We start from the raw sequence: 15,124 nt of genomic DNA on the forward strand, positions 1-15,124 counted from the left end.
TAAAAAGATGCTAATGTATGCTACCCGACAAACCATATCGCATAGAATGAACTGTTGAACTGTATAAAATTGTAATGATGACCTTCGAATATTAAAATACTATTTTAAATACCGCTTTCGTCGAATGAGACTTCATAATTCATTTATTTTTTTGTCGTTTCTCGCGATTATTCTAGAGATTTTTTTATTATACTAACGTTCTAAGTTCATGGCAATAATAGCAAATATTGGTCATTAATAATAAAATAGTTCAATAAGTCACTTTCGTCATTTCCGTTGATAAACAAATTCTTGCATGTAAAATAAAAATAAATAATTGATGCATAGAATGACGTTGTAATGACAAGTCTAAAAATTCTTCATTTAAAATGCAATTATTTAAGTGATAATAAAATATCCTACGAATATCTTTGCTGTACTTGTTAATATTCATCTTATTTTTTGATAATTTCATTGATTTTTCTTAATAGTAAGTTTTGGATGTTTCATAAAATTTACTTTTACCTCGAAAGCAATCATTATACGAACAAGTACCTACACATCGTCTTTTTCAATTGAAGATATTAATATTTTACGCGAGTTATAAGTATTCTTGAATCAATTGTTAATTGACGTAAATAAAGTATTAAATAATCAAAATTCACTTTTATTAAAAGAAAAAGAAAATTTCCAATATTTATATAAAGATATGTTTATACCTTACTATAAGTAAATAAAGATTACTTTGTTATTAGCGATTAATTATTAACTAAATATAAATATAATAATTCAATATATTTCACCTTCATAATAATAAATTATGAAAAACTTATATCAAATATAAAATTATTGGAGCGTATAGAAAAAGAGATTTTTATGCAACCTTAAAATCATAAATATATCTTTTATTTATTACTAACAACAATCTCTAAAATAAATTTATGTATCTATTTCAATCGAACTTTCTTTGATAGAATATCCTAAGCGCAAATCGTGTTATAAAAATCACTGTTTGTCCGTGTCTCTGTTGTGTGTGTATCCGAGAAAAAATTATTGCTCCAAATAATATTCTTCAAGATGATGTAAATTATTGAGATTTTTAAATTAAGTAAATAATTCATTGGTTGATTGTTGTACATATAAATACTTCTCGAAACATTTACGATCATATTCCTCCTCATTCATATCCTCTTCCTCCTACAAAAGAAAGAAAAAATAATTATTACAGAATGAAGCATTGCCAAATTGTATTTTTAAATTAATAATCTCTTTTTATCATTTGGATAACAATGATATCTTACCAAATTTTCAATAACAATAGATTTTTTAACAATTTTGTGATATAAAAAGATTACGGAAGAGTTCATTTTGAGTAAAACTTTCAACTGTTTCAACAAATTCACCATTTCCAAATAACATTCTGCCTTCGGTTGAAGTTGGGATTGTGTAATTTTGAATAAATTAGGTATAAGAATAAGTATTCCATGTTGACCCGATATTGATCTTTGTTTGCAAACTTTTTCCATCGCGAAGACTTCCGAAGAGGCTTCGTTCTCATTATAAAACTCAAAAACAACGAAATTTTCGAGCGACGGACAAAGTCTCCTTGATTCTTGATTAAATATTTGAGTGATTGTGATCGAATTAAATGAAGAAAACAAAAATTCTTTATTTGCTCTTTGTAAGTCGAAAATAGCACCTATTTGACCTAAAGAAGAAGCTTCTTTTAATAATTTTTGTACCACTTTCACATTCGTCAAATCAACTCCCATTTGTAAGACAAGCCTTTCTCCGTGTTCACACAATTTTTTTAGATAGTATTCTTCACTCTCTTTGCCTGTTTCTTTAGAAACTACGAATAACTTTGTAACACCTTCATCAATCAACCATTTTATCAATCTCATACCAAAGCTATCCAAACCCTCGACAATGAAGTAACATTTGTCCTTATCAAAGCATAAGCTAGGAACAATAAGAGAAGACTTAGCCTGTTTCAACGGAGAGACTATTACCTAAAATGAAAATATTACGTTCATATATTAACAGTATAACTATTCGTGAAAATAAGTCAAATATCAATATCGCTTACTTTTCCGTAATGTTGATTAACTTCTATTTTACTTTCCTCCTGCGTCGTTTTTGGAAAATGAAGTTTACGGGAAATAAGTGGTTTTAAGGTACCCGCTTGTAGAGCTTTTTTCATCAACTCCCCTACATTGCTTTTCACTTTCACTGATAAATTCATTAAATCTTGCAAACAGTAGCTGTACATACGAATATCCTTTAGAAAAGTATTTGTACCAAAAGTTCCGTAATTACTTATTTTAGAATTGTAAACCAATACGATGTTTCTATGACATCTGACAACGTCTAGAGAAGATTCGAGATCGTTCAAGATCGAATAACTTGCAACAACGAAATCCATGCCTTTGCCATTCGTTATATCGAGTAAGAAATGTTTATAGTTATCAACAGAAAGGATATGAGAATCCGGTATACGTGGTCGAATAGACTGGATGACTCGTTTTTCGGCATCCGTTTCGTAAGTCGTATAGACATCAAATTTGTAGGATAAAGATAAATTAATAAGAGCTTGTCCTAGGTCGCTAGCACCAAAGTGTATCAAAATAGTTTTTGTTCTAGTTAACCAATATTTGTTCGAATTTAAAATGCAAAAAGCTGCAAAATAAACTTGAGGCATTATTGCAGCATCTTCGAAGCTCAAAGAGTTTGGAATGACCCAAGTAAAATCTGGATCGAGATAGATCTCATTCGTTATCGTTAAATTCCGAACAAGTCCCATTACTCTGCGACCTTTTTCGTCTGTTCCTGAATATTCTGTGATAGATATCTGAGAATCTAAACTGACGTCATTGTCCAACCAATGCTCGTAAATATTTAAATCGAATGCAGCATACTCTACTTTAACAATACTTTTATCCTTCTCTTTGATCAATGGTAATTCTTCGGTCAAGGTTAATGAACCAGATTTCTCAATATTAGCTCGCCAACGCGACGAAGAAATAGATTTCTTAGACAATGGCACCCAACTGTATGCGCCCCATACATTATCGGACGACAATACGTTCTGACGAAGGTTTAATTTTATCTGGTTTTGATAAAATGTATTTTCAAGCGAAAATTTCGGTGCTTTTGAATTTTGTAGATCGAAAATTTGAAGTTTTTTGTATCCTGGCTCTTGTTTCAGAACTCGAAGTGTCTCAAAGACATTCTTTTCTGTAATAGTATTCACCAAAAAGATAACTTTGTCATATTTTGAATCTGTTAAACTCTTCTTCAGTTGATCAATGCAATTGTCCTGATTTTTAATGACAATTGGTTTCTTTGAATCCTCAACTTTTCGTAAAAGCAAAACCGTACGACCAGAAACTATTTTTTTCTTTAGAATGAGACTTAATCCTACATATGTAAGTGCCTCAATTAGTTTATCTTGATTTTCCATTTTTACGATTATCAATAGAAATGATTCTTTATCTGTATTATTAATAATGTTTCTTATATCATTAAAATGAGTGCCGTCGATGATCATCAAAGTAAACTTTTCGTCAAGCATCTGATTAAGATTCTCTTTAGCAACGCATTTTATTTCGAAGTTATGCTTCGTTGTCTCCAATATTTTATCAAAACACTCTGAAATATTATCTTGATCATGTGATGCTGACTCTTGTACCAGCATTATCTTTCTCGTAGTATTTTCACAAATATTTTCCGAAAGTAATGTTAGTACTATGTGGCAAACGTCGATCATATTCATCTGCGTTTCGTCTACGTTTGGAATAAATCGAGCTTCGTCCATAAATAAATTCTCACCAATGTTTTCTGCTGTTAATTCCGTAAATTCAACACCTCTCATCTCAATACCTGTACAAGCTATCATGTTGATCCATTTGTTGTAATTCATCGGTACAACTAAAAAATAATTATCCGTTATATTTATGTGGCTTAACAACAAATGAAAAATAAATTGTTAGATCTCACCTTTTTTTTCGTTCGTTTCTTTTTTGAATTCATTTATATTAATGACGATCTTTTGTATTACACTTGGCATCAATATATGTTTATTATTGCTATTAAAAATTTGTACTTGGAACAATCCTTCCAGTAATGGTACCCAACTGTCATTCCATGTAAGCTCTCCATTTGAAGAGGTTGACGATAGTCTATTAACACATTTATAAAATTCTCCATATTCATAACCATGCATGAATAGGTTCGTATAAAAATCTTCTCTCGTATATATTTGCTTTTCTTTTTTTAATGAACTCACATCAGGATATTCCTTTGGATACATATTTGTCGATGTTATAGTTCCAGAGGCTATCATAATATTATTGTTCATCAATATTTCAAATAATCCCGACCCTAAAAACGAACGAACGAATTAACTTACTAATTTATTAATAATGCGAAAATACGTGATTGCTATAATTACTTACCTTTCGACACCATAATTACCAACTTAAGGATATTATTATCCGGTACTTTTAGTAATACATTGTGAATAATAATATTCTCAAATATGAAAAATTGATCAGTGTCTTTTACTAATGATAACTGAATATCTTGAACAAAATGCAAGTATACACTTAAAGGTATTATTATATCGTTGCCAATTCTAAAATCTTCCAAATATTTGTATTTATCTGATTTTAAATCCAACATGAACGTTTTTTGTGAAGATGAAGTTGTGTTGGACTCCTCGAAGAAACTTACGTACCTATCGCACACGAATAAAAAAATTATTTATATTATGCAAGCAGTTGAAATCAATAACATATTTACCAATTAGTGCTATGTTCCCATCGGACGAGGGGAGAAATCAATGGTGTATTTTTAGAAACAGGATATGGAATTCGCGGATATAACTCTTTCAACGCGATAGGATACCCAAGATTATAAAGCTTTCCTAAAGTAGTTAGAAGTAAAGATGTATTGTCCTCATGGCCACGTCTTGTTAATGCTAAATTAACGCAATCGCTGTGCAATGATTTTTTCAAAATAGCCTGAAGAATATAATGTCATGAATTTTACAGTAAAAATAAAAACAATTTAAATGTTTTTCAATTATGAATAAACCTGAAGAAGTCCGTGGGGTGCAATTTCAATAGTTATTGCGTTATTTGGTAACATGGTCAAGACTTCTTCGAATAAAACGGAAGAAAGAAGATTATTGGTATGATATTCCGCCGATGATAGGCGCGCTCTATCTGATTGCCATTCATTTTTCGGAACAGAGGTGCATAGCCAACGTTTACTGCGAGTTTTCGGATGAGGAAGAACTTTTTTCAAGTATTCCAACAATTTTGAACCAGCCGGTGCAATGTAACGACTATGATAAGCAATATTACCAGATGGCACGGCTTTAGCGAAAATTCCTTTCTCCTAAAATGGGAATAAAGATCATTAGTTTTATATTACTATTACTATCAAAATTGTTTTTTAGATGATCTCTTAAACCTTACCTGTAATTCTTTGACAAAAGCTTTTACGGATTCAACTGGTCCACTTATGGTAGAACTATCGACACCATTATGACAAGCAATATCGATGTCTTCGGGACAAAGATGTTTCACCTGTTCATAACCAAGACCAACTGCTGCCATAGAGCCATGTATCAAATCGCTTTCTATCGATGCCAGACCTCGAGATAGAGCGCTCAAAATCATTTCCTCAGCGGTGAAACAACCATCCGCGTAAGAACAACCCAGTTCACCCACAGAATGACCGATCATATAATTTGGTTTTACACCGACTGCGTATAAAATATCCACCAGGCCAATCTACGTAAAAAGAATAATAAAAACACAATTTATTTAAAAAAAAAGAACACTACAGGGCGCTTAGTGATATAAGACAATGAATTACTTGAACAGCCGCTATTCCCAGAAAACAATTTATAATATTATTGTATGTCGTTGGATCTTTGTCACATAAAATTTTCACAATATCATATCCTCGAGGTTTCAAAACTGCATCGCATTTTTTTATTGCTTCTGCAAAGATTGGTATCTTCATCAGAGATTCGCCTGAAAGAGACAATATTAAATTTATATCGTGTTATACAACTTTTTGCAGATTTAAATGAAAGTATTTGTCATACCCATCCCGGTCCATTGTGAACCCATCCCCGAAAAAACGAACCAGATCTCTTGAGATTGTTCAGTTATAGGTACAATTTCTTCTACAATTTTTTCTGGATTTGTCTTACCATCTGGTGGCATTAATATATATCCACGAAACAAAGAGTTATTTAATGGTTTTTCATTAAGATCAGAAACCAACTGTTTGAATTCCTCGTCTTCATAATTCTTCTTTAACTAAACGTAAGTGAAGCGTGAATCATGATCTTTAGGTATGATATATCGAATAAAACATACATCGTTCACTTACTGCATTAAAGATCTCTGTTAACATTTCCTTATTTCGAACAGACATTGTGCAAAGTCGAGGTATATCATTCATTGAAAGTTCTTTCTTTTTCTTATTTTTCGGGTGACGTTTTAGAATAACGTGAGAAAAGGAGCCACCATAAGAGGTAGTGTTTACGGCAGCGTAACCATCCGTCCAGGGTGTCGGTTTTGTAACGACTTTTACGCGTCCATCGCGAAGACAATTAGCATCCTCTGGAGGTTCCTCGTAATGAAGATTCGGAGGTATAACTTCTTTTTCCATAGCAATGAGTACCTAAACATTATGGATTAACTTAATACACAATAATCAGATAAATTAATATTAAATACTTAAAATATTTTGAGAGAGAGAAAGAGAGAAAAAATGTACCTTAATAATCGAATTTATTGTATTAGTACAACTTGAATGACCAATATTTGACTTGATCGATCCTATTAGAAGAGGATTGGAAGAACTTCGATCTTGACCATAAACAAGATCTATCGCCTTCAATTCCTCGCGATCTACTTTCTTGATTGCCGAACCATCTGCTTCGATATAAGTTATGTCGCTCGGTTTTAGGCCGTTTTGATCCAACGTTTCCTTCATTATTTGCGCTAGAAACTCAGCGGTATTGTGCATCGCAGTGTTATCTTTCGTACATTCGCCAAACATCACATTTGCACCACTTATCTCGGCGTAAATACGCTTAGCGTCTTTAGCTTTTTGAAGAAAGAGGACACCTATGGATTCGCTACGCGTATATCCCGATGCTTTTGCATCAAACGATCTATTTACACCGTCCGATGCTAATAAACCTAAAATTCGATTTTTTTGATGTTTAAAATCTTTCAATAGTCTCCTCATTTCGAACATTTTATTTGATTGTATTTATTTGACTCTACCTAATTGACTCAACTGATAGGAGATATTCGGAAACAATACAAGGACTCCGGCATCAACTATCGCAGCCTCGCATTCACCAGATTGTATAGATTCGATCGCTTTTTTTAAAGCCATTGCGCTACCAATACAAGCTGATTGGATGGTACAACTTGGACCCACAAAGTCCATAGAAAAGGATATTCTATTTGATGCCATTGTACGAGCGGATCCCAACATACCCAAACCATGTGGCTACATCAATAACATCGATGAGCATTGATCTCCAAATGTTATCCAATACTTATTTAATAATATGAATTCAATTACTAACCTCGTATTTTTCATAAAGAACAGTTTTATCAGATTCTACGAAAGATAATGATGCAAAGACGCCGATGTTCGCTCCACGTACGTCCATCGGATTCAATCCTGCGTCAACGATCGCTTCCCATACAGACGATGTTAACATCCTAACTATTGGATCCATCGAATTCGCAAGTCTGGAACTAATGCCGAAGAAAATATTGTCTAATTTTGTAATATCTGGCATTATCCCAATACGTGACGGAACTTGTTGAAATTCTGGAAAAAAAATCATTTAATCGTGCATAGTTCTCGATATTTGCGTAAATAGAATTAAGTTAACGATTATAATCTTACTTTTTGGCCATCTCGAATGATCGTCCGATATACAATCGACACCATTCATAAGGTTTTCAATTAGTTCATTGATATTATTACTATTTGGAAATTTTCCGGATATACCAGAAATCACAACTGCGTCGTCATCCAAATTTTCTGGAGCCATATTAATTGAAATATATTCTTTAAGAGAGAAGAACTAAAATTGCGGAGTAATAAGTACAATCGATTCGACAAACGATTATCATTTACATAACAATATTTCATTGGGAATCACCTTTTTATACTGTCGTTGACATAATTTACTAGGAGTGGGAATTATTGACATTTGCAAGTACAATGTTATATTTTCAATACTCATCGTTAAAAAAGAGGTAGGGTCAAAGTTACTACTATTTCAAACGCGCGCATTAAAAATGATTGAAAATAATTTTCAAATTCAATTCAATTCAGCTAAATTTCAATTAAATTCTTTTTCTTTTTCTTTCTTACTTTTTACTTTTAAGTGAAATACAAATAAAATATTAATTTATATTAATAGGATAAATAATTTTGACAAAAAAATCGCACGGAAAGTTTCTTACAAAGAGATTCTTACTCAGAGAGTACAGAAAGATTTTTATATAATAAATCTTCGTCTCAAATGTACTAATATAAAGTGTTATCGACAGAAAATATTTCTTCACGGATTTTATAAAAAATTTTCTTTCATAACATATGTTGTTTTGATATTAAACATGATCAGGTAAATTATATATAAGTATTAATAAAATGCTAATGTATGTCGACACGACGATACGATATTCAATTCAATACGCAATAAAAGACGTAACTATTTAAAATTTTAATACCCAACATACTTCCAATTCAAATTTTATTGTAATATTTTGAAAATGTATTCAAATACGACATACATCGATAATAATTCTATTTAATTTTCTTTCTTTTCGTAATATTTGTTTGTGCGAGCAAAGAATGAAAGAAAATAAATATATCATTTATATAAATATAAGAAATTTATATAATTTATATAAATTGATATTAATTGGTATTAATATTAATATTATAGAAACTAAAGTGGACGAGATAATTAAAATAAGATCATATCTTTCAACTTACCATTTTATAAATTGTGAAAATTTGTTTACATTAATATGTATATATATATATATATATTATATGATATATATATATATATATATATATATATATATCAATATTTCTAAATGAGATAAGTCTTTTTCAATAGTCTAGAATTATGATACTTTTATAAAGATATCTCTTGTTAAGAAGTTATTCACAATGAAAATTAAAAAATTAAAATTGTTGAACATTGTACTCTAAAAATTAAACAACACGCACTATACTTTTTTAAATATTATCATTATCAATGTAATTTATTCGTACGAATTTTTTAAAAGCGCCCAACGATAGGCAATCGTTGCTTTGTTGTTATACAACATGTATACATCGTACAGGAGCTTGAAAAAATATTTCTCAAGGTAGATGACGCTCATAATCGATACTCATTAATCATTATCGATTATTACATTATGATTATTAAAATATAATGAATATATAATTACTATCGTAAATAATAATGATGATGATCGTACATTATCTTGTTATTCTTAAAAATATTGATGTTTTTATATTAATGATATATTTCCTTTTTTAATAATTATCTCTATTGCAATTTTGTAATAGTATTCAAATCTTGGCACATCAAATAGAATGGAGCATTTACATGATATATCGACTCGTTCATATGTAAGTACAATGAGTTCAAGTAAAGTAGTTCTGTAATGTCTATGGTAAAATACTTCTGTAATATCTGTGATGATATAATATATAATAAAATATTCTTTCATTTTTTATATCAAGTTATTGTAAAAATGTTTTTATATTTAATATATTACGGTCATAAAATTAATATTATAAGAAATATTTTATTTGAACATTTTTTGGCCTATTTTATCATATACTATTCTTTATTTTATTGTCTATCCAATAAAATGCATGCATTTGACTACGCAATTATATGATTTAGCTAATCACAATGTGTCGATTTTTGAACCATCAAAAATCAGGAAATATTTCTAGATACGACCTTGCTTCAAATACTTTGACATTCCAGAAAAAGTATGTATATATTTTTGTATTTAATAATATATATGTATATTGTTTTACTTTTCTCCTTGATCATTTTTTTTTATTATATAAGATATCTATTGATATCTTATATTTGTAACTATTAATTTTTTTTAATCTAAATTAATAATAATATATTAATCATGCTTATCTCTTACTTTTAGATAACCTCTAACATTTGATCAATTTTCTATATATTGATGTAAAATGAAATATTTTTTGTGCTTTTACAAGAAAAGAAATGTTATGAAAGAGAAATATTTAATAAAAAGTATAATGATGTATTTTTTAAAGTGCTATTGAAAATATTCAGAAATTAATATCTATATCAAATAAAAATTGCATATAAATTATATATAAAAGAGAGACAGTTTAAGAATTAATTTGAAAGCACTTGTTCATAATTGAATATATTTTTGTTAAAAAATGGAGAAAGATAATCTGAAAATATTAGTATATCAAGAACAATCAGAGAGCACAATAAATCAATGTTGGCAATGTCTTGCAGGATCATCTAATACGAACTTAGTACCAACGAACAATTATACAAAGGAATCACTAAATTTTAAGAATATGCTATATATACAAAATACATATAATTCTAGTAATGAACTTTTGCCAAATAAATTAATTAATCTAATAAAATTAGATTTGTCTGACAATTATTTAAAAAATCTACCTGATTATTTAGATGTATTAAAAAATCTACAACATCTCATTCTTAATAATAATCAACTTTCATATTTGCCAAGTGTAATTGGAGATCTGGAAAAATTAATATCTTTAAAAGTACATAACAACAACATAACAGAAGTTTCAGAAAATATTGGAAATTTATCAAATCTTGAAGATTTGGATTTAAGTTCTAATAAATTAACAGACATTCCATGTACTTATAAAATGTTAAATAGATTAAAATATCTTTCTCTTGCTAATAACAATTTTATATGTATTCCTGATTGCCTCAGAATAGGAATGTGCAACTTGGAAATATTAGATTTATCACAAAATAGTCATATTATGTTGAATGTTCCATTATGCAGTATGAAGATTAAAAGATTTTATGCAAAAGAAAATGATATCTGCCCATCATTTGTAAATTGGATGTTTACTAACAAATATTATAAATTGGAAGAAGTATTATTAGATTATACAGTGTTTCAGAAATTTAATTTTCCAAGTGAAGAAATATCAGTTTTAAATATTAAAAAATTATCCATGGTACAATGTAAATTGTCTGAACAATTTTTGAGCGAAATCATTAAAAGACTAAAATGTCTTGAAAGTTTAAATATTGGTAATAATGAGATAACAATGAAAGGAAATACTTTTTGGGTTTTACCAATTCAAGATATCAAAAATAAATCTAATGTGAAAGAAATAAATGCTTGTAAAACAAATATTCCAATGATACCTAAATGCATAAATGAATTTCTGGCTTTGGTAACAATAGATGCTAGTTTTAATTACATCACTTGGTTACCTGATGAAATATGTGACTTGCATAATTTACAAAATTTGATAATAAATAATAACTTATTAGTTAGTTTGCCAGACTCTATCGGTCAATTGACATCGCTTAAAACATTAAAAGCTAGTTATAATGCATTAACTTGTTTACCAAGTTCTATGATGCATTTAAATAATTTACAGTTTCTGGACCTTTATGATAATGAATTTTATGCAGCAACAGATATTAATATTAATATAACTTGTTTACAAGGAATAGACCTTGAACAAAATTATTTTTCAACTAATGATTTACCGGTAAGATAATTACAAAATTTTTGCTATATAAAAAATTAATAAAAATACAAAATTTAAACTAATTAGCTACCTATAAAACTTTACAAAATACAATTTTTTTACATTAATAAATTCTATTATTAGATCACGAAGAGTTGTTATGAAAATTTAAGAATAGCATTATTAGAATATTGGAACAAAGAATATAGAGAAGTTGGTTCAAAAAAGAAGTCTGAATGCAGAGATAGCAATGAATCTTTACATTCATTTTACCCATATAATACTAATGATGATGAGTGTGTATCATTTTTCTTTTCTAATTACTATTAGTTAATGCTTATTATATAACTGAAGTCCTTGGTTAATCTCTAGATTACAAGAAATACAGAATTCTTCTGAATGGGTTGAGGAAAATTGGGATGACTCAGAAAATTCAGCAGATGAATTTGATCCAAATGGTAAGATATACAAATTGGGATATTTTCTAATATCTATTTTTTATCAATCCTGTATCATATAAAATATGTAATATAATGTGTTACTTTCACAGAATATTGGGAACCAAAACCTCGACAATGTTCTCCTATCTTTGCTTATAAAAGACAAATTTTTCAATCATATTTTTGTCCCTCAGATTTACATGCTAAATCAATTGGTAAGCATCTTAAACAAATATTACATAATGCTACTTTATCTTTGAATACTGAATTTGAAACAGGTCAATTTGAAGATGTCTGATAATTAGAAACATAGTTAAAAATAAAATTGGTCTATGTCACTGCCATTAAGTCAAATAAATATTAATATATATTTTTTGATAAAATATTAAATATTTATGTTTTGTTACTTTTTATTACACTTATGTAAATATATGTATTATTTTATGTGCAAACTGTGATACTAATATGAAAATATAGAAATGATCAATGAACATGTGATTTCTACCAAAACATAATATAAAAATAAAGTATAATAAAATAATAAAAAGTATAATATAATAATAAAAATCTTATGATCTCATTGCTATCATCGTTCGCGAGAAGAATTGATATTGAAGGATATCTGTTTACTTTGGAGCTCCCATTTTAAACACTATGGAAAAAATCTAATAAAGTCAAAATAATTTGTTTTTCAAAGCTTTCTTATTTTCAAATATATACGATATATATATATATATATTTACTTATCATGATATTTATTATATCAGTTTCAACAGTGGTATATATGCCTGTTCATTCAAAAAAATAATAATCTTTTTTTCGAAATTAATTCGATATTTTAAATCAGATGTCATATATAAAAACCTCTTTCATGCAATAATCCAACATTTGCAATCTGTTGTCCATTTACCACAAAATGCTTCTTGTTTTTTGCTCCTGTTAAACTTTCAAACATCATACTTTGAAATTATCGTCATTTATAATCGGCGCAACATTTGCAACAATCGCAAACTGGATAATTCTTAAAATCATGGGCATTTAAACGAATTCTCTTTCTATCCAACTACAAGAGAAAGATAGAGAAAGAAAATATTAAAAAATAATTTGATATAAAAAATGAACGCATACTATGTAATTATGCAAAAAATATAATTTCATTTACTTTTCCATCGTCCAGATCTTTCGTTCTTAAGGATTTTCTTTTACTTTTATGCTTTTTTCTTTTCTCCTTAACTTTCGAACTTTTCTTAACACACGTGTCAGGATATTTTCTAACGTATACATCCCTCGGTTTTTCTTTCTTTCGTTTCTTCAAAAGTATTCGAGATTTTTCTTGATCAGCCCTACGATTTCTGTGGTATTTTGGAGAACATTGATCTAACGATCCACTTTCCATATCCAAATCCGAGCAATTGCATGTGCAACCACTTATTTTTCCTTTTTCTTCTAAATGGCTACTTTAAAAAAAAAAAAATCAAAAAGAAAAATTTTATATATATACGCATATGCGATTGTTAATAATTTAAATTATTTAAATAATTACATCGGTTTTGCGCCCATCAGTTTTGTACGTTTCCATTTACGAGTTACGCAAAATAATATGATGCATGAAATGATGAAAAAAAAGATAAGAAGAAGGAAGAGATTCAACCATGGCATCGATGATGTAGTTTCGGTCGTGTCGGTTGGTTGTTTTTCTTCTGGTTGACTTACTTCATTTGACGGTTTCTCTTGACTATAATATAAAAAATAATGACAAAATGAATAAATAATAAATATGTAACAGTGATTGATTTCAATACGTAACAGTAAACAAATTTTAACAAACGTACGATGTCTTTTTTCCTTCAGTTGAAGACACGGTATGCTGATTTTCATGATTCGTGCAATTCTCTTTCATTTTGTCATTTTTTTCCTTCTCCTTACCCGCGTTTCCTTCTTCCGCATTTTTATGTAAATTTCGTTTCGAAATTGGATGCGATTGTCCCTTGGAAATGTCATCGTTGACGATAGCATCGAAAGATTTGACATTTCTACTTCTTGTTACATATTTCGCTAGATCAGGCCTTCCTAACATTCTCAAGGTCACATCCATCATGGCGCGATTAGAATTTTCCTCTCCTTTTTTTATTTTTATTTTTTTTTTTTTAACATACATACATACACACATTATTAATCGCTATTATTAACAATTTTATGAGTTTTTTCAAGAGATGATTTTTTAAGCTGGCATATTTAATGAATGAAATAATCGACACATACGGTTACTGAAAGAAAAGACCTCAATGTTATATGAACTCTGTTTTACCATATTAGCACCTAGATAATTATTGTTCCAATTTTCAAGTCTGATCAGACAATCCCGTTTTGTGATTCCATCGTTGTTGAAATATTCTCGTAGAATCCTTGTCGTCCGTATCTCAGGAATATATTTCATCGAAGCGCTCATTATGTTTATAAGTCGAAAACATTCCAAAGGATTTAATCTCAATGATAAATATTCAAGTTCCTTTCGATCAAAATCATCCTTGTCCACCATTGCATTGAGCGAGCCATATTTCTGATAAAATATTATATATATATATATATATATATATATATATATATATATATATAATATTTTATTTTATACAATTTTTGCATTTAATAATGTAAAAAACCATAACCTATGTTTTATTATAAAAATCGATTCCCAAGAAGAATCGAGACGAAAAATTATTTAAAAGATAGATAAGCAAAAATTGAAAGCTTATAAGTAACTTACTGTTATGAAAATAATGATTACAACATAAATGTTACGTACAAATCGCATCGTAGAAAAATATTTAAAAAGTTCAAAATTTTTTTACCATCGGGCATTTCCGTTATTA

At 28.8% G+C, this 15,124-nt stretch overlaps 3 protein-coding genes across 4 annotated transcripts; 1 reads left to right on the forward strand and 2 right to left on the reverse strand.

Annotated features, from left to right (window-relative positions):
- Positions 1 to 863: 863 nt before the first annotated feature.
- LOC127063515 (fatty acid synthase-like) lies at positions 864 to 8,178 on the reverse strand. Its single transcript, XM_050993410.1, has 15 exons — positions 7,936 to 8,178; positions 7,607 to 7,857; positions 7,296 to 7,527; positions 6,781 to 7,208; positions 6,391 to 6,684; positions 6,101 to 6,317; positions 5,866 to 6,026; positions 5,463 to 5,780; positions 5,077 to 5,382; positions 4,783 to 5,003; positions 4,437 to 4,717; positions 3,979 to 4,362; positions 2,069 to 3,909; positions 1,281 to 1,991; positions 864 to 1,176 (listed from the first exon to the last, which is right to left on the reverse strand). The coding sequence occupies exons 1-15, from the start codon at positions 8,081 to 8,083 to the stop codon at positions 1,084 to 1,086; spliced, it is 5,886 nt and encodes a 1,961-aa protein (XP_050849367.1). The 5' UTR covers positions 8,084 to 8,178; the 3' UTR covers positions 864 to 1,083.
- A 1,444-nt stretch (positions 8,179 to 9,622) lies between these two features.
- On the forward strand, positions 9,623 to 12,662 carry LOC127063431 (leucine-rich repeat protein soc-2 homolog). The gene is made up of 7 exons (XM_050993224.1): positions 9,623 to 9,687; positions 9,968 to 10,059; positions 10,233 to 11,835; positions 11,959 to 12,110; positions 12,187 to 12,272; positions 12,365 to 12,469; positions 12,533 to 12,662. Exons 3-7 carry the CDS (start codon positions 10,495 to 10,497, stop codon positions 12,550 to 12,552), a joined length of 1,704 nt encoding a protein of 567 aa, XP_050849181.1. The 5' UTR covers positions 9,623 to 9,687; positions 9,968 to 10,059; positions 10,233 to 10,494; the 3' UTR covers positions 12,553 to 12,662.
- A 447-nt stretch (positions 12,663 to 13,109) lies between these two features.
- On the reverse strand, positions 13,110 to 14,801 carry LOC127063489 (uncharacterized). 2 transcript variants are annotated; one of them, XM_050993348.1, is made up of 5 exons: positions 14,574 to 14,801; positions 14,087 to 14,375; positions 13,798 to 13,989; positions 13,417 to 13,708; positions 13,110 to 13,317 (listed from the first exon to the last, which is right to left on the reverse strand). In XM_050993348.1, exons 1-5 carry the CDS (start codon positions 14,791 to 14,793, stop codon positions 13,228 to 13,230), a joined length of 1,083 nt encoding a protein of 360 aa, XP_050849305.1. In that variant the 5' UTR covers positions 14,794 to 14,801; the 3' UTR covers positions 13,110 to 13,227. The 2 variants fall into 2 exon arrangements, with proteins under 2 accessions (XP_050849305.1, XP_050849306.1); XM_050993349.1 differs by having other exon boundaries at positions 14,563 to 14,801.
- Positions 14,802 to 15,124: the final 323 nt, after the last annotated feature.

This window comes from Vespula vulgaris, chromosome 4, assembly GCF_905475345.1.
Source record: "Vespula vulgaris chromosome 4, iyVesVulg1.1, whole genome shotgun sequence".
In the NCBI taxonomy this organism is placed as follows: Eukaryota; Metazoa; Arthropoda; class Insecta; order Hymenoptera; family Vespidae; genus Vespula; species Vespula vulgaris.